The sequence below is a fragment of the Echeneis naucrates genome, chromosome 12, assembly GCF_900963305.1.
Source record: "Echeneis naucrates chromosome 12, fEcheNa1.1, whole genome shotgun sequence".
NCBI classification, from domain to species: Eukaryota; Metazoa; Chordata; class Actinopteri; order Carangiformes; family Echeneidae; genus Echeneis; species Echeneis naucrates.
In genome coordinates this window covers 14856362-14881299 of record NC_042522.1, presented here as the reverse complement: position 1 = coordinate 14881299, position 24938 = coordinate 14856362, and the positions used below count along the sequence as shown (strand labels likewise).

At 40.6% G+C, this 24938-nt stretch overlaps 2 protein-coding genes across 5 annotated transcripts in view; both read right to left on the bottom strand.

The window, feature by feature from the left end:
* Window positions 1–5920: 5920 nt before the first annotated feature.
* kcmf1 (potassium channel modulatory factor 1) lies at window positions 5921–12432 on the bottom strand. Its single transcript, XM_029516018.1, has 7 exons — window positions 12232–12432; window positions 10318–10485; window positions 9947–10086; window positions 8405–8506; window positions 8110–8293; window positions 7405–7699; window positions 5921–6735 (listed from the first exon to the last, which is right to left on the bottom strand). Exons 1-7 carry the CDS (start codon window positions 12245–12247, stop codon window positions 6471–6473), a joined length of 1170 nt encoding a protein of 389 aa, XP_029371878.1. The 5' UTR covers window positions 12248–12432; the 3' UTR covers window positions 5921–6470.
* Window positions 12433–12972: 540 nt separating this feature from the next.
* The window catches only part of itga1 (integrin, alpha 1), a 48979-nt gene continuing 37013 nt past the window's right edge, over window positions 12973–24938 (bottom strand). For all 4 annotated transcript variants that reach the window (XM_029515266.1, XM_029515264.1, XM_029515263.1 and 1 more), the window contains 20 exons: window positions 24775–24922; window positions 23566–23711; window positions 23097–23240; window positions 22734–22985; window positions 22505–22635; window positions 21387–21556; window positions 21124–21275; window positions 19200–19310; window positions 18164–18240; window positions 17754–17880; window positions 17595–17672; window positions 17404–17480; window positions 17138–17227; window positions 16886–16988; window positions 16681–16797; window positions 16511–16594; window positions 15961–16068; window positions 15719–15814; window positions 15503–15616; window positions 12973–15213 (listed from right to left, as the gene is read on the bottom strand). In XM_029515266.1, coding sequence (XP_029371126.1) covers window positions 15157–15213; window positions 15503–15616; window positions 15719–15814; window positions 15961–16068; window positions 16511–16594; window positions 16681–16797; window positions 16886–16988; window positions 17138–17227; window positions 17404–17480; window positions 17595–17672; window positions 17754–17880; window positions 18164–18240; window positions 19200–19310; window positions 21124–21275; window positions 21387–21556; window positions 22505–22635; window positions 22734–22985; window positions 23097–23240; window positions 23566–23711; window positions 24775–24922 — 2382 coding nt within the window. In that variant the 3' untranslated portion in view covers window positions 12973–15156. The remainder of the gene's footprint in view (window positions 15214–15502; window positions 15617–15718; window positions 15815–15960; window positions 16069–16510; window positions 16595–16680; window positions 16798–16885; window positions 16989–17137; window positions 17228–17403; window positions 17481–17594; window positions 17673–17753; window positions 17881–18163; window positions 18241–19199; window positions 19311–21123; window positions 21276–21386; window positions 21557–22504; window positions 22636–22733; window positions 22986–23096; window positions 23241–23565; window positions 23712–24774; window positions 24923–24938) is intronic.

Here is a 24938-nt window from a genome sequence, read left to right as displayed (position 1 = left end):
TATGAGCTGGGGATTCAAGTGTGCGTCAGTCTGACAGGGAGTAGAGGAGGAAAAGAAAAGTTGTGTGACTGTGCGAGTGTCTGTGTATAGTACCTGGCTGTAAATGTTACTGTAAATGCTACCGTCCACGTCCTCATTACGTCGAGAAAAAGCCTTAAATTTCAAGTGATTTTCTTTTTGCTTTACTGTTCAGACATTAACTAAGGCATGTTTCACAAGTGGAAACCAAAATGCATACAGTGCGTTATGTCACTTTACCCAAAACATCAACACTAAACGGCATCAGAAGAAATAAAACCCAAGAATCAGGCTGACTGATTACTGGGTTGTTCTGTCTACATCCCCCCGTGCTGCGAATGGACAAAGGGAAAATAATGTGTCTCTCCATAATGGACAGTGTTTGGACACAACTTTATTGTAGATAGAGCTTTCTCTTCTTTAACAATCACACAGAGCAACATATTCAGTCCGAAGATATATTTATGAAGTTATAGCTGACGCTTTTTCTTTAATATGTCCCAGCCTGTTTTCATATTTGTAGAATTTATAAATGTTGACTCATATTAAGCTGCTGTTTTACATTTGTGCTTTTTAGAGTCTCTCTTGTTTGAGTTTTGACCGTATGTGTATATTATTATACACAAGTTTGTGTGATGTTTCTCATATATAACCTAGCCAAGCCCACTGAAGGACTTCCCAATGTAAAACCAGTGTTGAGGTAAAAAACAAGGGCATACGAAATTCTTTTTTCTTTTTCTTTTTATAATGCCATAATCGCGTTATTTATTTTTTTGTTGTTGTTGTAAATATCTGTTCATATTTTACAGATTACACAAGATCAATTATATTTACAAAGTGGTGTTTTAAACCTTGTTGCAGTGCTCCGCTCAGTTAGCAGCCTTTTCATTAGACGTATCTAAAGCACAGAGAAGGAGGACTCGGTGGTGTTGGGCTGTGCATATGTGGGGGGGGGGGGGGGGGGGGGGGGGGTTGGGGAGGAGCAAAGGTTGTTTTTGTTTTATTTTTCATTCACCAGCAATGCAATTTAGCAAACCTTTGGTGTTCGGTGGCCCATATCTGTTAGTGATGTGGTTTTGTTCTCAAATGTTCAAGGTGTTGCTGATGAGATTGTGTCTATGGTTTGGTAACAGAAGTTGAGCTCATGGAGTGTGATCATTTTTTGGTGTCTCGTTTCTAACAGGGCTTGAAAGGGCATTTTGATGCAGTTAACTGTGCACAGATGGAGGTAAATAATACGGAGGATTTTTAGCTCTATATGTTGAAGTTGCTACCTATTTATTTGTTATGCATTTCCATTAAGAGTACTTTTAAGATCTTATTTTTAATTCCACATAGTGGACTAAGGGACTGCAGTGAAAAGGATTAATTAAGAGTCTAAATGCCTTGAAAGTGTCCCTGGGGTGCTTTCATCTCTCTGAGCGGACCAGTGTGTCGGGCGGTGACTGGTACAGCTCCTCACCCCGTACAGGGTTGAAGCACACTAAACATTTCATACCCTAACACCTTAACGCTTGAAACTAATTTGAAAATGCATCATTTTTCAAATCATCTTCAATAGCCCTTTCCTTCCTGAGATTGTATTTAAAAAAAAGCTAAAATTAAAGCAAATGTGTTGGTTCAAGTATCTATCTCCTGCACTAATCCTGCAAAGGCAGCAGCATTCACTACTTCATAAAAAGCGTCATTTATTTCCATATGGAGGCATGAAGGATCAGTAAGGATCTTTGCTGAGACAATACGTTGTGTTAAGTGCACTTTGTAGCGTTACTTAACCCCCCTAAATGCACAACCTGAGCAGCTGTGCTCAACACTGACCACTCCCCACCTTGACCTCAGCTGCTTTTATTAACAAAACAGACATTTTCACCCTTGCTGTCCTGGCCATGGTTGAAGCAAGTGGTTGTCCTTGATGAAAACACCGTTTGTCAGTTCTGTATTATAGTCATGAGTCTGCTGTATATAAATTGCTGTCCCTTCTGTACAGTTCTGATATTTGTCTATATGAATAGTAGGCTATGTTTAATAGTATAATCTGTTTTAAGCAGGTATCATGTCAAAACTGTGTGACATCTATTGAAGACAACGTGTTATGGGCCACTGGCAATACATACTAAATGTAAATACGATTTTATTTGTGCTACATTGTATAGTTTCTTTGTGCTCGTTCATAATACCAGTGAGAATACAATCCTTTTTTGGCAACTTTTGATCTGCAGAGGACTTTCTTTGAATAATGTGTTTTTCTCTCAAGAAGAAGAAGAAGAAGAAGAAAAAAAAAAAGCTAAAAAAAAAATCAACAAACAAACAAACAAAAAAAAAAAAAAAAAAAAAAAGAAGAAAAAGAAAATGATCTCCTCTTTCCTCTCCACTGTGATGGGGAGCTGACACAGAGGCTGTTTGAGATGCTGTCTGTCTATAGGGGGACCACAGACTCTGGATCTGATGCAACATCAGGATCTCTCCTAGCTGACAGGCGTCCAAGCAGACATGTGACCACTGGTGAGGAGGTCAAAGGTCACCTCCTGGCCAACCCCACCACTCAACCTCTGACTGACTGTAGCCTATTTTGATCCTCTTTCAGATGAATAACTGTGACTTTGCATCATGAATAGTATATTATTTTGAATGTAATCTAGAAGGGTCGGGACCTTTTTTGAATGTAATCTATCCTGGGGGGCGGGGGAGGAAGATGATTTTTTTTTTTTGTAAATATATGGTGAAAGAAAAAAAAAAAAAAAGATTACAGTTTTCATTCCTGTGCAGATAAAAGATTTTACTTACTATGTGAATACAAAGAGGGCGTGTATGTGTCTATGTGTGTGTGCGTCTTTGAGACAATGATGTGTGTGCATTTGCACATGCATCCGTATGCAAGAGTGTGTCTTTCTGAGTGATTGTGTGTGTGCATATGCGCCTGTGTGGATGTGTGTGTGTGTGTGTGTGGATGTATGTGCTCTTCTGGCAGATTTAATCCTGCTTTAATCAGCCAGTTCTATCAATCAATCCAATGCTTTGTGCATCATGTGAGTAGCTTATCCACAATTAATGGAAATGTTCCTTGTGATACTGTGCATTTAATAAAGGTGGTATGTCTTACAATACGCCGTTTCCTCAGAATAATGCATAGTGTGGAAGGACAAACTGAAGTGACTGTGGCTGTACAAGACATTCTGGCAATTTTCTTATAAGCTTTGTTGCTGAGTTAGTTGAATATTTACATTTTATCCTGTAGTTGGCTTTTACTTCACATTTCAGACGTAGATAAAGTGACGGTTATTAGTACAAGTCTATGAAATATCAAGAAAACCAACAACGCATGTTGCTTTGAGTAACCAAACACACAACAGAACACAAAAGACCTTGAAAAGAAGACAGCAGGATCTGAATGCAGCAGGAACCATTAGAACTGTTTAACATTTATGTGATCAGGTGATAAACGGAAAATAATGCTTGTAAATAATGTTTTAAATAATAGATATAACTCTCACTTACGTAAAATAACTCACTTTTTCTGTGAAAGGTATTAGTAATGATGTCTGTGATACTAATTCTAACCTCTCCCAGTTATTATAATTTAAGATTAATGTTAAAAGAATAAATACGTTTATAAAACACACCGTATAACACTGCAAACAACTTTCCAAAAGCCTTTTCAGCATCAAGCTTCTGCATTGTTGTCTGTCAAAAACAGACTTTACAGTTTTTTGTGTTGAGTTTGTTTGTTGTTGTTGTTGTTTTTTGAGTCTTTGAAACCTCAACAGATAAAATTAGCAAAAATGTTTCACCAATGATTTGAGGAAAAAAATGAGTTGAGCCAAACTTTCACCACTCTTCAGATTTAGCCTGTAGGTCGGACACAATGGACAGAAATAACGCCAACTATATAAAGGAGTTGAAAGTACCCAGACTGGGGCATCAGGTTTAACATTTAAATATGTATGTTCATTATGTAAAATGACTCTGTAGTTCCTCACCTGTTCATTTAGACAGCAAATCAAACTCACTCACCCAATTATGTCTCCTTCAAAGCTCTTGGACACTACACAGATTATCTCCTGAGGTGTGATTGACGTGTTAATCTGGGTTTCACTGTTGGGGGAAAAGGGTTACTTTAAAAAGAACCAGCAGCTCAACATGTGTCATGGAAGGTATCCCATGAGCACCATTTGTTTCTAACAATAACCACCGAGGAGTGACAAGGACAGCTGCCCTTAACAACCTCAGACACACACAAGGACAAACCAGTGGCAGCAGCTATTTAACTGTTCTTAAGAGTATACTGTGCTGCATTTTACATGTATTGCATATTAATATTTGCCTCCACCGACACACCCAAAATCACATAGACAAAGTTATAGGCTGATGCATATTGAAAAATCTACCTGAGTTCACTGTGAAGCTCGCTCCACGGTGCAGGCTCTCCACAGTGTGACAGCTGCTGAGTCCATCGGTCAAAGGAGTCTCCTTAACCGATTTCTCATCTCGCGTCTCATTGAGGGGCCTCGCTGCTGCAAGAAGAAACATAACCACGCCCCGTTTGTGTCCCAACCATTAATATCAATCACTTAGGTATCATTCTCACCGAACACCAATCAACTGAGAATGACTACTGAGGCTATCCACTAGCTAGCTTTGATTAAAATGTTTTACCATGTTGTACGTCAGTGTCCGTTGACTTTCATCTCAAGCTCGTTTCCAAGTTGACATTTAAAACAATTATTTAAACATCCGATAGTTTATAACACACTTTATATTTAAAGATGAGGACATTTGTAATTATTTAGGATTCGGTACAACTTCTCCTATGCAAAGATGTTTAAAACTGCACACCAGCCACCATTTGTACGCATGCACGCACACGCGCGCACACACACACACAGGAGAAGACAAAATCTTAATGTATATTAATGCCTGTTTACAATGACATTATAGTGTGTTATAAACTACTTATTCAATATGCATATACTGCTTAAGATGTTGATTGAGTTGCTATCTCCATCATCACTCTTCAAGCAGATTCTGATAAACATTTGTGAAATCATAACAATATCACAAAGTGCAAAAGGTGTGACGCTATCTTGGTTTCATCAAAAGCTGTGCACAGTTTATATTTATTGTATTCTAAATTTACATAAAAAAAAAAAAAGTCTGCCCATGTCTTAGAACCATTATGAAAGTTAACGCACAAATTCAATATACATCTCATTGTATTTTACATAGAGGGTTAAAGTATAGGCATGAAGGTGGTATGATTCATATCAAGGCTCAAGAGTCAGAAAACAAAAATGAATAAATAGAAAGTGCTAACCCTAGCAGAAAAAATAAAAATGATTTCTCTTTAAAAAATTGCAGTGTGGAGAGTCTCAAGCTCCTATTACCCAAGAAACCATGGAGAGCAGGTGGTCTGACACTGCGCTTATCCAGAGTCAGACCAAATGTCAAATGTCATTAAGCCTTGTGAAGGAAAAACGGATAGTTGGGCATCTGAACTTATCTATGAAGTATACTGTGCCTAAACAGCTTATCACTAAATATTAACATCTAAGAAAATTTCAGAGGCAAGGTCTGTTTTCATCTGATGCATGTAGTTGTCGCTCTGCAGCCATCGACATGTTCAGACAGTCGTCATTGAAAGAAGGCAATCTGGAGCTGAGAGACACTCACATTGCAGTATTTCTTTAGAAACTACTGCACAAGCCAATTTGTTTTCCTCTTCATTATATATATCTATATCTATATATATAGATATAGATATATATCTACATATATTTACTCAAAGAAAGCCCAACAACATATATCATTAGAATCAAATTTTTGCATGTGAGCTTTGTAAACTATTCAATTTCCAATAATCAAGCATGTTTGAAATGACCATTTAAAACAGTTGAAAGCTTTGGGATATTAAAAAAGAAAAGTTTTAATGACAAGGTCATTAAAAGTCATGCACGCTGCAAATAACTGCATGCAGTAGTTATGGTAACCCATCCAAGCACTTTTTATTTATTAATAGTCATAAACACACACAGCAGCTTCATCAGAGGAGCTTATGCTCTCTTGACTTTTGAATGTGGATTATTTATACGAAGAGCCATTTGCATGTCACAGGAAGCAAAGGTCTGCCACAGCTGCCTGTAACATTTACCTGATAAAGAAAAGAAAAGTTAGGTGGACTGATTATCAACTTCTTATATATTTTATATATATTTTTTTTTTCTCTCACTCGCTCACTCAGTTGCTTTTGCGCACTCGTTCATTTATCCCACTTACTCTCATTTATTTTTCTTTTACAGTATAACAAAAATGGTGACAGGCCTGAAATTACAATCACCAAAAACAAACTCAGAAAATCGAGGGCGAAAGGAAGGTGAGGCCAGGGAGGACTGCTGCTGTTTGCTGCCCATCACTGACAGTTGCAGCAGAGAGGACACAGTCTGCTTGATGCTCGGACATCAAAGAGGAGGCGGCGGAGGCTCCTTCCCCGTGGAGCTGCTCTCTCTAAGCTGGAGATTCTCCAAAGCCACATCTAAAGGCATGATATCCACACAGCCCATGGCTCTGAAGTCAGCGAAGTCTCGGCGCTCGTCCTCGTCAGAAGAAGAGCTTTCCTCGTGCATCAGCGTGGACAAAAGCAGCTCCTGGACGAACAGGCTGCGGTCCGCGCGCTCTCCTTCTAGGAACTGCCGCTCTGCTTCAGACATCTTAGGTTCATTCAACCTGGGGATGTGTTAACACTCACTTAAATACAAACTGGCGACACAACAGTTTGAAATGCTGATTGAGTCCCTTATTTAAGCCATGTTTCTGACAGGACTGGCTTTGACTTGGAGACTTCAGAGTAAACAGGAGGTCTAATAGCAATTAATGCACAAATCGTCATGATTAACTGAAGACAATGTTTACAGTGTGATCATAAACAAGTCTTATGAAATGATTTAACCATAATAATCCAAGTATATGTCTGTTACCTATTTTAAATAGGACACTTAGGAATTAAGGCTGAGTTCTGAAAGCTTGACTAATGAATTGTTGATAGCAAGTCTTTTAGTGGAACTTGACACTGACAAAAATATAGAATATCACCAGCCTTGTCCCACCTGATCAACTTAATAACGTAAACATTACTAAAAAAATTTGCTACTTTTACTGTTTGTAAGGTCATGCTAATCACCATTCTATCTTTGAAAAGAAGACTGGTTAAACACCGGCGCATCAAAAAAAAAAAAAAAAAAGACAATTTTTGGAATTATAATTACTTTACTCATTTATCTACTCATCTACTAATTTTATGAGGTGCAGACCACATTAAAATAACATTTACTCATACTGCATTAGTTTTCCTGAGCAATGCACTGATCTATAATACCAACAACTGGGCAGACTCACCGTGCTAATAGGAACTGGGAACTGTGGGATGAGGACGAGGGATTGCTTTCACCGACAGTTGTGGCGTTGGCAGTTGCTGTGCTGGGTGGGGGGATGGTGGTGCCAGTGTTGCCTGGGTTGTTGCTGCGTCGTGTCGCATGGCGGCCCGTCTCCACTTGCTGCCGTGCTGCCTGAGCCTGCTGCCGCTCCAACTGCAGTTGCATCTGGAGCTGCTGGAGCTGGGAGGCTGAGGGCCCAGATGAGTTTATTTGCCCCCCTGCTGCACGGCGAACACCTGACAGCTGAGACAACAACTCTGCAGGAGACACATCGAAAATAGACCTCATTAATAGCTGTTCTACAAAAGTCATGATTTCAATAAACACTGTAGGTTAGACCAGTTAGGAAATATAAAGGACGATGATGAAGAGAACACAGGGATTTCCTCAGATATAGTAGTACAACATGGCCAACATGAGTAAACACGAATTTGCTATGACTCTGACAGAGCCTTTGTATAATTTTAATAATAAACTTAGAAGTTAGGTAGCAAAAAAGTTACAGTAATTTTGATACAAATTGACCAAAAGATTAAAATGTGAAGGTAGCAGTATATATGAAAGGTTTTTCCAGCAGAGTGCACTTGTGGAGAATCCAAATCCTCTTGTGTAGTTCTGATAGATCATCTTAAATCATCAATGTGAAAAGCGTATTACTCGTTCTCACCTGCAATTGGGTCCATTGCTTCTCTGTTACTGGGGGTGTAAGTGGAGCTCTGTGATGAGGAAGATGAAAGTCCTCCCGTGGAGCCGCTAGTAAAGTGCATGTTTGTGCGTCGTGCTCTGGGGCCACCCAGTCCTCTTCCAGGGTGGAACATCCTGCGTACATGTCGAACACTGCTGGACTCATCATAAATGGACTGTTAAGGGCAAATACAGTGGTGTGATGCTACTTAATTTTTAAGTTATACATGTAGATATTCTTGTAGAAAAACTGATGTTCAGTGATACAGAAAGGATATTAAATCTCTTGGTGCTCTGTGTTCGAGTGTGAGGTGAGCTGTGAAGTCATCTGTGACGTGGTTGGGGTCTCCTCCTGGCAAGGCAGCACATATTGGACAGATCTGAAATGAGAGAGTGAGAGGTTTCTGTTTGAGATGCTCTTTTCACTGAACAAAATCCTGGCCCCACTTTTACTTACAATGGAACTATTCTGTTGAATTTAAGCCAAAGATTAAGGTTGTCTTATGGTAGCAGCCTAAATAAGATGAGTGGGCTTCTGAAGGCTGTGATAAAATAATGTTCATTTTTCAAACATCTCTGACTTTCAGCTAACATGCTGCTAAGCATCTAATTATAATGAGCACAATGTAGTGCAGTACTACTGTGCAGTGAACACAGCCCTGTGCCAACATGTGTCAGACATCTGCACACAATGAACTGCAGATCAAACTTCATTCACATTTTCACACAAATGAGTCATTTCCTGTAATTATGCTAGTACTTAATTCTCTTGTTCAGCATGCTTGTAACAGAATATACACAACTGAATTGATGGTGCATCAAATTCACAATGCTGCCAATGACAATTTAACGCCTATTCCTCTTGGCGTTGTTAAAAAATATCAACAACAAAAAAAAAAAGTATTAATGTGGCAGCACTGGGTGACATGTTCCAGTATTACACAAGCATTTTATTTTAACTCAATGCCACATACACCATCCTACTATTATGAATACTTATTATTCCACCAAATGTGAACTGTCGTAAATACATACTTTCATTTGTGAGTAATATTTGATAAAAACCTGCAGTACTTGGCTATTAATGGAAATTGCAGTTTTAGAATGAAACGATGTCTGAACAGTTTTACTACTAAGGACTAACATCTTTAGTGGAAGTTGTAAAGCATTGAGAGATGGACAGGGAGTGTTAGCTTTGTTCTTTTTCCAGGTTTGCTGGCACTAGCTCTGCTGTGGCATCAACAACACAACCCAATAAAAACAAAAGCCATTCACAGAGGAAGTGTCTGCACTGTAGTGACTGACAATGTAGTGTAGTTTCATGTGGCACTGGTGGGCAACTGTAGCCCAAATATTAGTAGCTGGCTCTACCTATGGGCTACAAGCGCCTCTTTTTCCTAATAGTAGTTCTCCACAAGACTAGCTGCTAATCTGCCAAGCAGGTGTCAGCTCTGTCAGCAGGAGCTTCACCCTTTTCCTTGCTTTGCTCTTTATACTCAGCAGTGAACTATTCTCATATAAAGTATTCAATGACAAGAATGAACGTGTAAATGTCCTTTGTGTGTACACTAACTGAAGTGCTAACAGCAAAAGCAGGCTGATCTGCTGTGCAGACAAAAAGTTTAAAAATCAGACATCCCTCAATCTAATAGCTTTATTACAAGTCAGTGGATGTCAGAAGTAAACTAGCCTGCTCCAGCTTGCTTAAAGCATCAAAAACACAACTTGAAAGTATTATCAACATTTCTTAATGTTATTGTTGACTAATACATGAAACTAAATTCTGAAATCTAATCCCTTAAGGTGTGCAATGTACTCACCACCTCTGTGGAAGTCTCTGCATGCTCTGAGGTGACATGTTCTTGTAGGGATGTCTCTGTAAAGCCCATCTTACCACAATAAGGACATGTGAATGACTGGGGTTGCTCTACTGAAAAAGTGTCTCCGCCATAATACAAGTCTGCAAGAAGACAAGAAGCACAATTGTTATTGTTTGTTAACATGTAGCTCAATGATCAATGTGAACAAGGTTACCAATCACTGTATAAAACAGCCTCAAAATAACATTAATTATAACTGTCATCACATTGGATAATTTGTAATCACAAAGCAGGCACTGACAAAAGCATGACTCATTTGTATATTATCAGTAAGTCACTGGTTCTGTTTGGCGTCTCGGCTAGGTCCTTACCATAGTCTACCCTAGTTAATATACACTGCATGGGGTGCTCTGTGGTGTGTCTCGTTGTTGTGGCTCCACTCTCGTAGCACGATGCACACAGGTCGTAGTCGTAGCAAATTAAGCACTTGAACCGTCGTCCTCTGAAGTTCCCTTTTAAGCATGCATCACAGCTCACACCTGCAAATGAAAAAAATCAGAACACAAAGTCAACCACGTGCAACTGCCAATAAAGTTGCAAATTCCTTATAACTGTGCCTGTGAGACTGGCTGTGAGAGACCAATCTCTATCTTCAGGCTAGCCTCACTTACACGAACATGTGTTTTGGAGTGGCACCAACCCACAAGAGCCAGCAATGAAGAACTCTGGCATTCCAGTGAACTTCACAAGCAACTCAGAGACGTGTCACTAATGTACGAAGCATCTGAAAACTTAGTCGCTTTTCTTATTCGTTTAGGGTGTCACACACTTTCAAAAACCAAACTGCTATTTGTATTCATCCACATGATCATTATCTAGTTGAAAGAAAAAGGGGATGAAATTGAGCCAGCTAGATGCTCCAGACAGCGTGTCTATTCCTATAGTCTAAAATTAGTTTCACAATTGACTTATCGTTTTTGAAAATATACTCGCACCTTTCTGCTGATTCACTTTTAACTCCATGTTCATAACGACAAACTGTTGAAATACTTTCCAACTATTCTGTCAGACAGTAACTTTCTTCTATTCATGTTATCAGTATATCCTCTATTCCAACTACTGTCTCGTTGTTATTGTTTCTGAATGAAAAGCACCTTGTTTGACAAACCCTTGGTAGCATCTAAACAAGTACTGAGGGGATTTCCTCTGACCAATTTAACCTGTTTGCTTGAAAATAGAAATGAAACGCTCCCCAAAGGTAGCATCTATTGAACAAATCCAGATTTCAACAAACAGTGTTTGGCAATATGCAGTTATCAGCTCTTCATGTTGATTAAAGGAGAGGTCGCCCTGCAGCAGGTCTTGCTGTCTATCACCTGTGTGACATGAATACAGTGTGAAGATCAAGCCCAGCAACACAAGCAAACAAGGCTCCGGTGGCAACTAACCACAGGAGCTGCCCAGTTGTCTCATCTTTTACAAGAAAGTTACGACGCTCTCTCCTTGGCTCAGCTGGGACTAACTAACCGGACTGTGGCCATCTTTGCTCCACAGACCTGCAGAGCAACTTAAGAGACATAACAGCAGCACCTCCAGCTACAAATAACCCGGTGTGGTTTACCGAAAATGGCCAAATTCACGCTGCCGTCTGGTTCCCAGTTAAACATGCCGTAACTTTAGACCAGGCTGGCTAGTAGCCGGCAACCTAAGCTAACTTAGTGCTTGGTTTGTGGACAGAGGCCTCAGACTTTCAGTCTTCTTCTTGATGACAGTGCATTCGCTAACAACAAGCAGGCTATGTGACCAAACCGGACACCCAATGCCGGAGACAGGGGCTCTCAGATTGGCTCAAATGGAAGAAAAACACGGCGGTAGTCAGCCGACAGTGCGCCATAGTGTGGGCTTAGCAGCGTCAGTGTAATCTACATCAACGACTATTTGTGTTAGCATACATTAGCACTGTGGCTAGCCCGGCTAACATAGGGTAACGCAGCACCTAGCAACGGCTAACTGCTAAGCTCCGCTATGTTGCCGTATCATTGTATTCGTTTTGCCTCGAATTGGGACACACTAAAACGCAAACGTACACAAAAGGAGCTAACAGTTAATAAGCGTGTGTCGGGACAAGCTTGAAAAACAAGCCTCCAAAAGCGCAACAACACCGCCGCCACCGCCGCCTCCCCCCTCCACCCTCCAGACTAAAATAAGCTCTTAGCGCAGCTAGCAGCGCAGCTAGCCGCTCAGGTAATGTAGCTCCGGCGCCGCGGAGCCGTTTATCAACTCACCCTCATGTCGGGACATCCTACAAGCGACGACGCAGCCCTTCCTCGGGCTCCCCAGCGCGATCGACGGGGGGGACCGGAACCGTTTCTGAGATGATACCCTGGAAAACAGCTTCCCCCTCGTTTCTTTTCCGAGCAAGATGGATCCTCCAGCAGCTTACAGTTTGTTCTGCTTCCCCTCCCAGAGTGTCACTTATCGCTGCGTGCTGCGGGTGAACGCAGGGCGGCGCTCCACACCACACACCGGCCGGCCGGGGTGGAGGTGGGGGGGGTCTCCTTATTTCTGCCTCCAGGGAAGAATACAGTGAACACATTATTGGGCTTCTTTGGGGCAAATGAGGGTTGTTTTATCTTCCTGAGATATCACACTTAATTGGTATCTAATCAAAGACACAATTAAGCTGTTGCAGCCTGAAGCAACAGTCCTGTAATAAAGTCTACCTCCATGAAGGTCAAAGTGTTTTTACTGAAATTAACTGAGGTGTGTCATTGTACTTTGTGATCATTTTGGAGGATAAAGTGTGTGATGCTGTTGAGCTGAAACGCTTTCCTCTCAGTCTGGAGAGGTGTTTATACATCAGCTATCAGTTTTTATTGAAGTGATTCAGCCGTTGTTGGCTTCACTGAATAATGGTGGTAAATTCTGATTATTTTCTAAAAACTAACATGGATGTACTTACAATGAAAATAATTGTCTGAGATTTTCCTGGGTTTTAATTGCTTGACTCAAATGAAGGCGAAACAATTTGTAAAAAGTTTTTATTTTTCTACATAAGATTCATTTCATTTCTGTGCTGATGAGGACACCTACAATCTGACAAACCAGTGCATTACAATGAAGACTTCACAGCAGTGTAGAAGGCTGGGATGGAGCTCACGACTCTCGCTTTGTGCCTTACTCTTACTTTGATTCTTTCTAAAGACTTGAGGAAACAACTCTTCCAAATGCAAGTGGACAAAGAGAGACTCGTGACTCCACCCTCATGCATAAGCCTGATATAGCTGTACAATTTTAAATTGACTAACACTTACACATTTTGTAGATACAATTTATTACATGTGCTTCATGTTAACAGTGGAGTGTGGTTGCTGAGGAGAGATCAATTATTCAAAAGCTCCAATTCATGTTGCCTTTCCTCAGCTGCATTGTATGACAACGACATTTAAAAAATTTAGTGAGCTATCCAACACACAAAATAATCTTTATTAACATACTGTGTGGCTGTGCAACTTTTGAGGACACAAGCGAGAAAACCTGAATGAACGAAGTAAGGTACTGCGTATTGTATATGGGGTGGCAATGAGCCTACAGCATACTACTGCTTTGTGTGCATGTTCTAGCTTGTCTACATTACAAACCATTGACCAATGAAAATTGCTGGTGGATAGTGACAGATTTATGTATATCTCTGTAGTGGAGGAACATTACCTCCTATTTAGCAAATTAAAAAGGTTAAAATTAAAATCGAAGTATGCTGCAGTCATATCTCCTCTCCACCAAAATGAAAATTTAAAATCATAGTAGTGGATACAAACCCTCATCTTCATATATTTTCAGTACAGAATATTCATACTTTCATTTTCTCAAATGTAACAATATTTACATATTTGCATCGACTTTGAAAATGTTGGATATTGTTTAACTGCAATATAATTTTGCTTTGTGTCAAATGTTGTCATTAATGATATTTATAGCACCTGAGCAAAATCATGTTTTTTGACCACTGATCGCACACTCACACACAAAGAAAACTTGTGGATAACATCTCTTAATTTACATGAATTCAAACAAACAAAACTATTTACATTTTAAAGCTTTACATTTTAGAGCACTTGTCTGTATTTACAGTACAATCAAAGGTATGGATTTTGAAGGTGCAGCTTTCTGTATCCCTCAATAATGAAGGTGAAACTAACTACAAGCATTGAACATCAGAGTTGGGATGTTGGGAGTTGTTGATTGTGAAACTGGTCAACTAAGATCACAAGTAAAAAAGCAAGAAAAGCATGTGGGCTGCACCTTTGTTCAGGAAAATGCTTCAGATCAGTGTTTGGTCAACATCTAGGATGAAAAAAATGTGCCATGTACTGCTAAAACTCATGAAAAATATCAAACAAAATGATAAAAAATGCTAAAAGGTACAGTGTTTTAGAAAACTAACCAAGCAACACAAGAAGCTAAGCTATTAGACAGATTGTTCCAACACAGAAAACATTTCACATATTGTCTTGGAAGCAAACAGACCTTTGGACATTGTTGCTGTAATGATAGAGAAATTAAGTGAGGTGGCTTAGCAGACTTTGGCTCTTCACACTGAAAAACCTGAGTACTTTTGTTTTTTTCCTTTAAAGCTGGAGTGCAGCTATTGTAGCTCTTAAGGTTTTACAATAGTGCTGTATGTAAAACAGATATTTGCTACTCAGTCAAAAGGAGCCTGGTCAGCAATGTGTTCCACCTCCATGTCCTTTATAGATGCTCTTCTTGAGCTACGTGGCCTGACTTTCGTTTCGAAAGAAGCTGACCAAGAAAAAAATAATATTTGCAGCTACCTCTTTCTTATTTTCATTTGTCCTGCATTGAGACGCAGATGCGTGGGGTGAGTGCCAAAGATGTTTCACGTTGAAGACAGTGTCTGTTTGAGCACTTTCCATCTGAGTGGCCATGATGTCACGCTAAAGTGTTTAAAGCTGCAAAGAACAAGAGTTTGGAAGTATTTGCAAATATTATTTAACTCAGACCTGCAAAAGGAAACAGTGAATGGTACTTGTGTTTTCCAGGTAGTCACTGTATTGTAGCACTGAGGTGGTTGTGGGTCTTGGCATTGCCTCTGCCCATCCAACTGTCTGTTTAAAAGACTGCGCATCACTTTGGCCAACCTGTTGGCTTTGAAAACTGTTGCTCACAGAGCTGCTTGTTGTCAGGATGCTTCAGTCCATTATTTCGTCTTTTGTGTAGTCGTTGGATTTTCTCTTGAAGAAGCCCATCTAAAGAAGAAGAAGGCTACGTTACCGATGTTCACCGCCTTTGCTAAAGCAATAACTACCAACTACCAGTGTACGAGCGGAAACACAATTTAAATGAATCTACTCCTAATAACGGCATAACAGCACTGGATGGAAACGCATAATTCACATGTTCTGCCAATATTGTTGAAATTCAATCAAATTTTGCTTTGAATTTGGGTGGAGAACAAACTAGGGACAAGCTTCCGTTAACAACAGAATTATTTTTGAAGGTGTTAAATGCTATGCAGTAAAAGTCAGGAAATATCACCTTCCAAAGAATGAAGATGACCAGTGCTAGAATCAGCAGTCCTATCAGGATGCTGATAATTATCACCCAAATAGGGATTCCTCCATGGCTCTCCTTTGAAACCTGGATCTTCACCTAAGTAGGACAAATGTACATACAATCATTGTGTACACATATGCAAAAAACAAAAACATTTAACATCAATAGCAAAACCATACAAAAAAGTTTATGACTTACAACTCTGGTCCTGTCACCGGTGTTAAGTTCAAACAGATTTGGGTTTTGGACCCCCAGAGTACCGTTGACCAACATGTACAGAGATGAAAACTCCCCCTGTAAGATAAATGTCCTTTTAATATTTCTTGCCTGACAGTGTATCCATCAGTTAGCCAGGTATCAGTCACTCTATTGCACTTTATATCATTGTCTATTACGTACCCCTGTTCATCACAGAAGAAGAACAGTTACTTTAAACTTACCTTGATGAATGTAGGTTTCCACACTCTGAATGTGATATTGACCTGATTGATGTTAGCTTCAGGGAGGGAGCAAGTAAATGATGCACAGTTAAGCTCGGCAGAACAGGTCTGTAGGAGAAACAGAGACGGCTCACAGTGAGCAAAGTCACCTCCATGCTTTGGAGAAGCTGTTCACATATACACAAATACCCTAACCCTAATACGATTATAAATAATTGATCTTAATGCTTAACACGTTCCCTTTCATTTCACTAAATCATGCTCGAGGAGAAATGTTATGAGGTCAAATTTTAATTACACAGATCACAATATGTCAAAAATCTGATAAACTGAGAAATATCAGTGAGGTAAAAATCAACCAGGCAGATCATATTAAGCCTAAAGACAAACTAAACCTTAAAATCTAGTCTGACAAAGAGCAGGAAGGGTCTGGAGGTGTCAGTTTCCATGATCAATTCAAGTCAGGCTAAAGCCTCCTTTGTGAGACAGAACTTCATATAAATCAGACCGAGTTTCACTCGTAGTTTAAACTAAACGTTTTTTTACTCACCAACAGGAAGACACTGAGCGTTTCTTTGTTTGGATTGGGGAATTTAATCTTTGGGTTAATCCATCTGGCTGCATCACATTTCACCTGCAGAGATTTGGGAAACAGATAATAAAGGCACATCTGTCTGTTTGAATACACTTGCATTTCTGAACGTTTGACTGCTTGCATACCTGTGGGGTGGTGCTGACATGCGTAAGGTACAGTAAGTTGTTCTGCCGAGGAGACAGATGAGGATATGTCACCGTGAGGTCAAGAGGCGGAGTCACCACATCTCCTTCCTTCTCCACCTGAAGAGAGCCAGAGCAAGGCAGATGAAGATGGAGCAGATGTACCATCTCTATTTTTTTACTGACAAATCATCAGCGGAGATTCTACCGTGTAGCTGATGTTGACTTCCTCGCCAATCATCTTGGTGTCATTGAGGACAGGGGGATACTGTTCGCCCTCTTTTACTACAATGTGTTCATCCACAGGCCGCCTGGAAGACACACATTTTTAAAAAACCACTTTATAATGACTCAACACATCTGACAAATCAAACTTTTCAACGGCAAACAATTACAAAGAGCAGTGGACATGATGAGCCATGAGTGAGCCACCAACCAAAGCACTGCCAAACCTACTCACACTGAGAATACGACTCCAGCTTCATACTTCACAGGGATGGAGATGAGCACGGTGTTGTCATTCAAGGTGGAAGGGAGCTCTTCGCTGTCACTGTGGGAAATTTAAAAACAGGTTTGTGTAAACAAAATAAATAAACAAACAAATAAACATTTGTTTATATTTTATTTAATATTTGTGCCGTTAATTCAATTCAAGCCTAAACAGAAACTGAATTTTTTCAGTAGAAACTGCTTGAAAGTGGAAATCTAAGTGGCTGATTCTCTCACCTTGTAGCTGTCACGTTGATGTGAATGACCTCCTGAATATAGTTGGGATTCACCTCAAATTTCACTTTGAAATTTTCCTGCGGATGTTAGATCACATTAAACCTTTAATTAGCAGCATCCCGAAATAAAATAGCTCACATAATGCACAGGTATTTATGTTTTCTGGTGAATGTAGGGATGCTGATACAAACCTCAACGTTGCTTCCCAGGAACGGGTATCCAACACCGCATTCTAGTTTAGTATTATTCAAAGGGCATTCTTTCTCCGGCTGATAAATATGGCAGACATGTCAGCAAACACATACCGATTCACAGTGTTCTTAAGTGACAAAGGCACGACAAAATCTCACCTCGACTTTGACATAGTTGATGTTTGGAGTGAAGCTGAGGATAACCTTGGTGTTGTACGCATTGTCTTTGCTGTTTCTCACGTTGATGTTCACTTCAATCTTGTCGTTCTTTGCTTTGATCACCATACTGGAGAAGTGAAGGACAACAGTAAGGAAGTGACACATGTGATGCACCTATTGTCACACTAGGGGGCAGTCAAGGCCTGGAAGAGTTGGCTAAAGCGGTCCGAGTGACAATACAATCAAGATAAACTGTTCGAGGCAACATGAATGAGAAATCATCTACTCTTTAAATACAGTGAAATTTAAATTCTCTCGTTGCAGCTTGTATGTACAACCAACAATTTAATACAAATGTACTTGCTTGTTTTACAAGAGACTTTAATATGTCATTTAATTCTCCTTCTTACCTTTTGACACTCGGCTCTGCTTTGAGGGACAAGTCAGCAATGCACTTCTCATCGCTCCCACAGTCCACTAAGGGAATCTGTAAGACAGGGACATCATGTTTTCAATGACAAGTGAAATCTTAAACCTATACTCTGTAATGAAGTTGTCGCTTAGGATCTGCAGAGCATCTTACAGATACAAATCTGACAGTCAGAACAGGCTGTTGTTGCTCTGTGTTTGTTTGTATCCTGGACTAAAAGGGCATATTCAAATAACTTTCATTTCCTTAGCCTCATTATTTGTTTTGATTTTCTGGCACTGTCCCACTGGACGGTTAATAATAACATTGGTGACTCTCAAAGGACTGGACAAGAGGCTAGAGTATCATCTGCAGAACAATTTCAAAAGGAGAAATTGCAGTTTCCGTTTGATGACCTCCCCATTTTGTGTGCGTACATGCGCGCATTCTTGTGTGTTGTCTTGCATTCAATAACAATAGCAGGAGAAGTCCCGATAACATTTCCTCTGGACTGCAGTGCTCTCCTGACAGATCCTGACACAATGAGTCAGGATCTGTCAGGATTTACACACATCTCATATGTTGCTGAGGTTGGAAGTGGTGGGAAGTGTTTTTGCCACTACTGTGTATTTCACATATCCAGGCTTTGCCTTTGATGCCAAATACTTATGTGATCTTTTTCCTCTTTATCTGAACACATCATTCTTTACAACAATTATCTGGAAACCCTCTAGTTAAAACAAAAATGCTAGTGGGAGTGTGGGAAGACTCTTCCTGGCTCCTGGTGTTGAAACACTCATGCAGACTGGAGGAATCACTAAAGGATGGCAGTCAGCTGTTGCAGATGCTAATGTACTGTAGCAGCAGAGAGTCTGGAGCCAAACAAGAACACCCAACTTCTCATTCTTGGATTATAAAGACATACAGATGGAAGGATGTTCGGGACATGATTCAAGTCCTTCCTGTTGTAGACTGAACATCTTCTGTTGGCGGTTACAATTAATAGATACTAATCAATAGATATGCAGTGGTCTTACGGTTTTATTGATAGATTTGGGAAGGCTTTCATCCAGGACTGGGCCTTTGTCCTTGTCAGCTAGTTCAAACTCCAAAGAAACCATGAGAGGGTCTCTGAAATCCAGTCGGGCCTGTTGATGTAAAGGCAGAGGTTGACCAATGGACCAAAAAGAAAGAGAGAGAGAGAAAAGGGATGAAGAAGATGGGGAAGATGAGGAAAAAGGCCTCTGTGATATTTATCACACATATTTCTCATTTAGTGAAAATCATCCAACACTGGCAGTCACTCTGAAATAAAATACAATTGATAAGGCCCATTGCAAATAAAATTAGTTTCCACAAAAATTTTAAATCAGGGGATGAACAGCAACAGTCTGGTTCATCATCTAAGCACCATGAACTCTCTGCACAAAATCATTTCATAAGAATCCCTCCAATGGTGAGCTATTTCAGTTTAGATCAAAGTGGAGGATAGATGTTAGACGTTAGCTGTAGGGAGGTGTAATCACCCAGAGTAACTGAAAAAAGCTGTGAATGTGCGCGGCCCCTTTGTATTGAAACATGAATACAGAATTTGAGAGAGCTGCTTCGCATTACAGTATGTTATGTATTATAGATGCACATGGTAAGGCTGAACCAGCGCCAAATGTTGATTAAACCCAGAAGGAGACTCTCAGTCAGACACAGTGCTGACCTGAGTGCAGCTTGGTGAGTACACATCATGGCTTTTGGGATTATGCTGTACATAAACTGCTTATCTACCACTTGTTGACCACTACACCATGGCCTGCAGGCAGCTGTGATCATTATTGATTTCTTCCTCCATTTATCCAGCCCCAGCAAATTTCATTAAGCCCTTCTGACACGTTTCTACACTATCTATGTTTGTACTCCCAATATAATCAGTCAGTGCTATTGTTGCAGGACACAGAAAGGAGACTTCTATGGACGAGGCAGTGGAAGGTGTGAATGCAGCAGCTAAAAGCCAGTTTATTTTTAATCAGAGTTTTTCCAGCTGGTTTGGAGCTGGTGACTGTGGTGTAGACTTGAAGCTAACCGGAGCCCATACTGAGTACTAAACAGTTTTATGGGTGTGGATTAATTCATGGTACCTCTTTTTGGTTTGTGGCTGTCATGTGTGCTTGGGTTTGGGGCCGTGGTGCTATATCTGCCTGGTACAAGTTTTTCTGAACGATGACCTCTACCCTGGACGATGTGGAAAAAGTGTCTGCACAGACTGGCACACTGGAACAGAGCAGGTATTCATGCTCAGGACACACAAGTGCAACAGCTGTTTCTAATGATTAGTTCCTCTGTCTCCCGTCTGAGGGCAGCTAATCAGAAAAATCCCCGGCTGCTGTGTACGGCTGCAGGGAGAAATATTGTATACATGACTCCAAATGTCACTGCTGCGTAGGTTTACAGTAGGCGGTGTAGCTGTTTCTACTGTGATGAGCAGCCTGTAATGTGCTTGTTGGACCACTTGTAGAAGTTGTCCATGCCCTGGCTTGCCATGCTGTCACATCCTCGACCCTTCAGTCGCTTTTGTTCTCTTATTTCTTCCCTGTCTATCATTTTCTCTTATATTTTCTGCCCTTTTTCATTCCCTTTCCATCTCTCCTCCCCTCCAAGTACCCTCAGATAATTTATCACTCCGAGCAACATGCGGCTGTACTCGGCATGCTTTGATCAGGACGGGTCTGTTTCATGTTAGAACCTCCTGCTTTGCATGTGACTCCTCACAGCTTTCTTCTGTCTCACTTCTGGCTCTATCCACCGCTTAAATTTCCAACAAGACTCAAACTTTCACAAACGACCATCCCAAAAATCTCAGCAGCTTTATATGATGGGTTTAGTGGATATTGGGTGAAAACAGTTTTGGGTTTGATTTCTTTCAGATAAGAAGCAATAACTGATATCACGTGTACATTAAGATCAGGGTACCTCCATCATGAATTGCTTGGCCACACACTGCGTCTCTCCGTCTGTAATTGTGACTGTCTTGATTATTCTACGATCGTTTTTATCATCCGAAGAAATAAATGAGGCCCTGGCTTTTGCACGTAGAGCATCCAGAGTCAGACTGTAGAGGATCTCTGCAGGACAGAAAAAAAACACACATGTAAAATAAGGAATAAAAATGAATTACAAGGAATCTCTCCAATGGCAGAATTGTCTGCATCAGTGGAGGGTGTTGTGCGACTCACCTGCAGCAACGTTTAAGTTCTGCTGCTCAGATTTGATAGCGTAAGCGAAACACACTTGAGTTGTCACGCACACAGATTTACGTCCACCGTGTTCACACTGAGACTGTTGTAGGTTTATTTTAGCAGGGTCAAAGGTCATGTTGGCACGGAGTTCTGCTACATCTCTAGACCTAGAAAAATAAACAAACCAACTTGTAAAAAAGTGGTAAAAAGAAAACTACTTTCAACGTATTTTTATGTTTTAAGGTCACAACAACACACATAAAGAAATATTCAGTATTGTGTTGCAGGGAAGACAGTTTTCTTCATTGCTACATCACCAACCATTTCATTATTCTTGTGTGAGTTCTGTGACCCCCGGTTGGGGGCAGGAACCTTAGGTTGGGAAGCACTACACTTCAACACAAACTCTATAAATAGCAGCGAGGTTAATTCCACATTGACCAGCAGCAACAGTAACATCCCGACAACAGGCATACTGTATTACGTTAAATGCACTTGTCACTCAAGCACCATTCTTCTGCATAATGAGTAGCTTTCACTTTTTATGCAAAGTGTATGCATGTATGAGAGAGAGAAAGCGCAGTGTACATTAATCTACAGTCTTGAAGGGAGAAATGAGAAACGGATGCACGTTGAGTATTAGACTTGGCCTAGGCTCTCTCTCCAGCCAACCACTGAGCAGAGCCAACAGCACAGGAAGAACAGCCGCCTGCTGCCAAATCCTATTTAAACTCTAAGCCACTTGGGAGATTGAGTTTTCACACAGCTCAGTTGAGCTTCTGCCAGGAAGAACTGTGGGAGAAGGTCGGCCTGGGAAGTTAAGTCATGGTGTGGGTTGATTTGTCAAAACTTTTGGGGTTGAAGCCTGTAGGCCTGTCTCCAACAGTTAAGTATGTGGCCCAGGGGTTTTAACAGAGAGATCATTAGGAAGTCATTGGTCCCAAGCCTACAAGCCCAGTGGGACATGCACAGCTGTTTAAACCCAAATAAGACAACGCCAAGTGGACATCTGAGATGAAGTCTCCAGGATAGCAGCACTGCTGCTGGTAATAACTCAAAGTGCAATGTGTAGTTTTGGAGTGAATGTTTATGTTTGAGGATGGGCTGTGTCTCACCAGAACAGCGAAGCCCCTCCCAGACCTCCTATGGTAACATCAGTGATTCCATCTCCATTTAGATCCATGACTCCATGTATGGACTGACCAAAGAATTTCACCTTGTCACCATCTCCACCTGCTGGGATTCGCTACGGAGACGCCACACATCCAAGGAAAGCATGTTAATCTAAATATGTAGGTAAAAAATTTCCAGAAGATCCCCGAGTAGCACAGGAACTGTGCTCACCTGCACAAACTTCTCTTTCAGAGACGTCTCATCTCCATGATAGATGTAGACCGCTCCTCGGTGGTCGTTCTCAAACGGTGCACCAATTGCCACATCGTTAAACCCGTCTAGATTGAGATCTGTCACTGCTGCAATGGCTGTGCCGAACCGGGCGCCGCATGGTTCATTTTTAAGAGCGCAGCTGGTTGAATGGGCGGTACAACAGGACTGATTGACAGGCTTTAATGTAAACTCATAGTTGAACTGGCCATCCTGGAAATGATATAAGAACAAGCACAGGGACAGCCCATCGATATTACAATCTGTGTGACTTCCTGGAGAAATCTGAACGACACGAACAACCTAATTTTCACTTTTCTGTACCTGGTCGACTTTATAAACATAGACTTGTCCCTGCTCGTCTCTCTCTGAGCCCATGAACATTGGAGCTCCAACCAAAAGGATGTCTGTGTAGGAATTCCCATCCACGTCAACAGTCTGCAGCACGCTGCCAAAGTAGGAGCCAATCTGTACACAGGAGTCAGTACTGAACCGAACAGCAGAATCTTTTTTCCATATGGTGTTAACAGTTTCAAAGTGTGTTATACTCATATATGGTCTATATTTAACTTTACTTGATGTCTTATAATATTAGAACAGTATTTTTGTGATTTCAGTTTTATATTATGGTATTCTATGTTATGTCATGTATATTGTATATTGTACAGCAGCAGACACAGATTTATCTAACAATACGACAAGAAAGTCGTATTGTCGTAAAGTCGTAAAGAATAATGAAAAACATTGTCTTTCCACTGAGATTAGTCCTGACATTAAACTAAAACAGACTCACCTGCTCTCCTTTCAGTATCTGTGAGACAACAATATTGTTCTTTTCATCCAGACGATAGATGACAACGCGGCCTGTGTGGTTGTACCGTGGAGCGCCCGTGATGTAAAGTATGCCATTTGGGGTGGATGCTGACTGCACATCATACCCTGCGTGGTGTGAATACAAACGCATACACAGTGTTTAACTGGACAGACACATAAATAGGCTTTTCCAGAAACGTTGCACACTGAAGATTATGTCATGAGGAAAATGCTCTGGCTGTATTTTGTAGGATATTTTTAGAGGCGCTATTTTTTCAGCCAGCTGTTTACATCTGACTGAGAGGATGAAACTAAAAAATCTGTCTGGAAGCTGACAGGAACTAACGCAAAACAGCATCTACACACTCACAGATCAGACAATGACATGAAGGCTATATATGCAAAGTCTGCAGCTGGACCATTAGGTATGAGCCTATGCCAACAGCTGAGTTTACAGTACGCGAGGCTGGACCTACCAGTGCTGCTTCTAACGACATGTTGATTAAATAACTTCATATTAAGATGCTGCGGTTCCTCCACAGGCCTTAAAAGGCAGCAGCACAGAGAGAAGGGCCTGCGTGGATTATTTATGTGACACAAAGAGAGAGGCATCTGCTGTCAAAGTTAGATAAATTACAAATCTCCATCCTATCTTCCGCGCAAGAGAGACTTTATATTTATGCTGCAGCTGTAAAATTTCTTCTAATCTCTTAAACGATCTAGTTCATCTGACTCGCTGTTTAACACTGAGATAGTGCTGCTCTTCGGTGTATATTTTCTTGTGTTTTATTTGGCTTTTTCTATCCCTTTTTTTTTTCCTTACAGCCACTGAAAATCTTGTTACCAATGACCAAAAAACCATGATTTTTCCAACCCCTCTCACTCTGCCAATTTAACTTATATTTGTCCCATTATCTCTAAAAAAGAATTGAATATTTGAATCTAAAAAATGTTGTCATCGCAGTTAGAAAACGGATTATCAGAATCAGGTTAAAATGCAACATTATACATGCATCAACTGAAATTCTTAGGATCTGACTTTTTATCCTGAACATGCCAACAAAGTAAATGACCGCTCTTTCTATTGTGAATTTTTAATGATGGTAATATATTTGTAAAGACCTTGTAGAACGTGTGTGACATCATCTAAATGTGAAAACGTTGATTAAGATTTAATGAGTCCACTCACCGGTGTACCCAGCCAGTCGTTCATACCCAGCTTCAGTCTTTGGGTCATAAAACTGATTATTCTCTGGAACGATTGTTCCTCGCGGAGTGTGCATTACCACCGTCCCATTCCAGTCATATGCTCCGACTGCTCCCAGTAACACGCCTTCCTATGACAGACCACAG

Bases quoted from the DNA above. Each gene is read 5' to 3' on its own strand.
- kcmf1 (XM_029516018.1), bottom strand. The intron at 8,507-9,946 runs GTGAGTACATTG...CTCTCATTTCAG, and splicing joins CAGAGACTTCCACAGAGGTG to ATCTGTCCAATATGTGCTGC. The intron at 8,294-8,404 runs ATATCCTTTCTG...CAGTCCATTTAT, and splicing joins ACAGAGCACCAAGAGATTTA to GATGAGTCCAGCAGTGTTCG.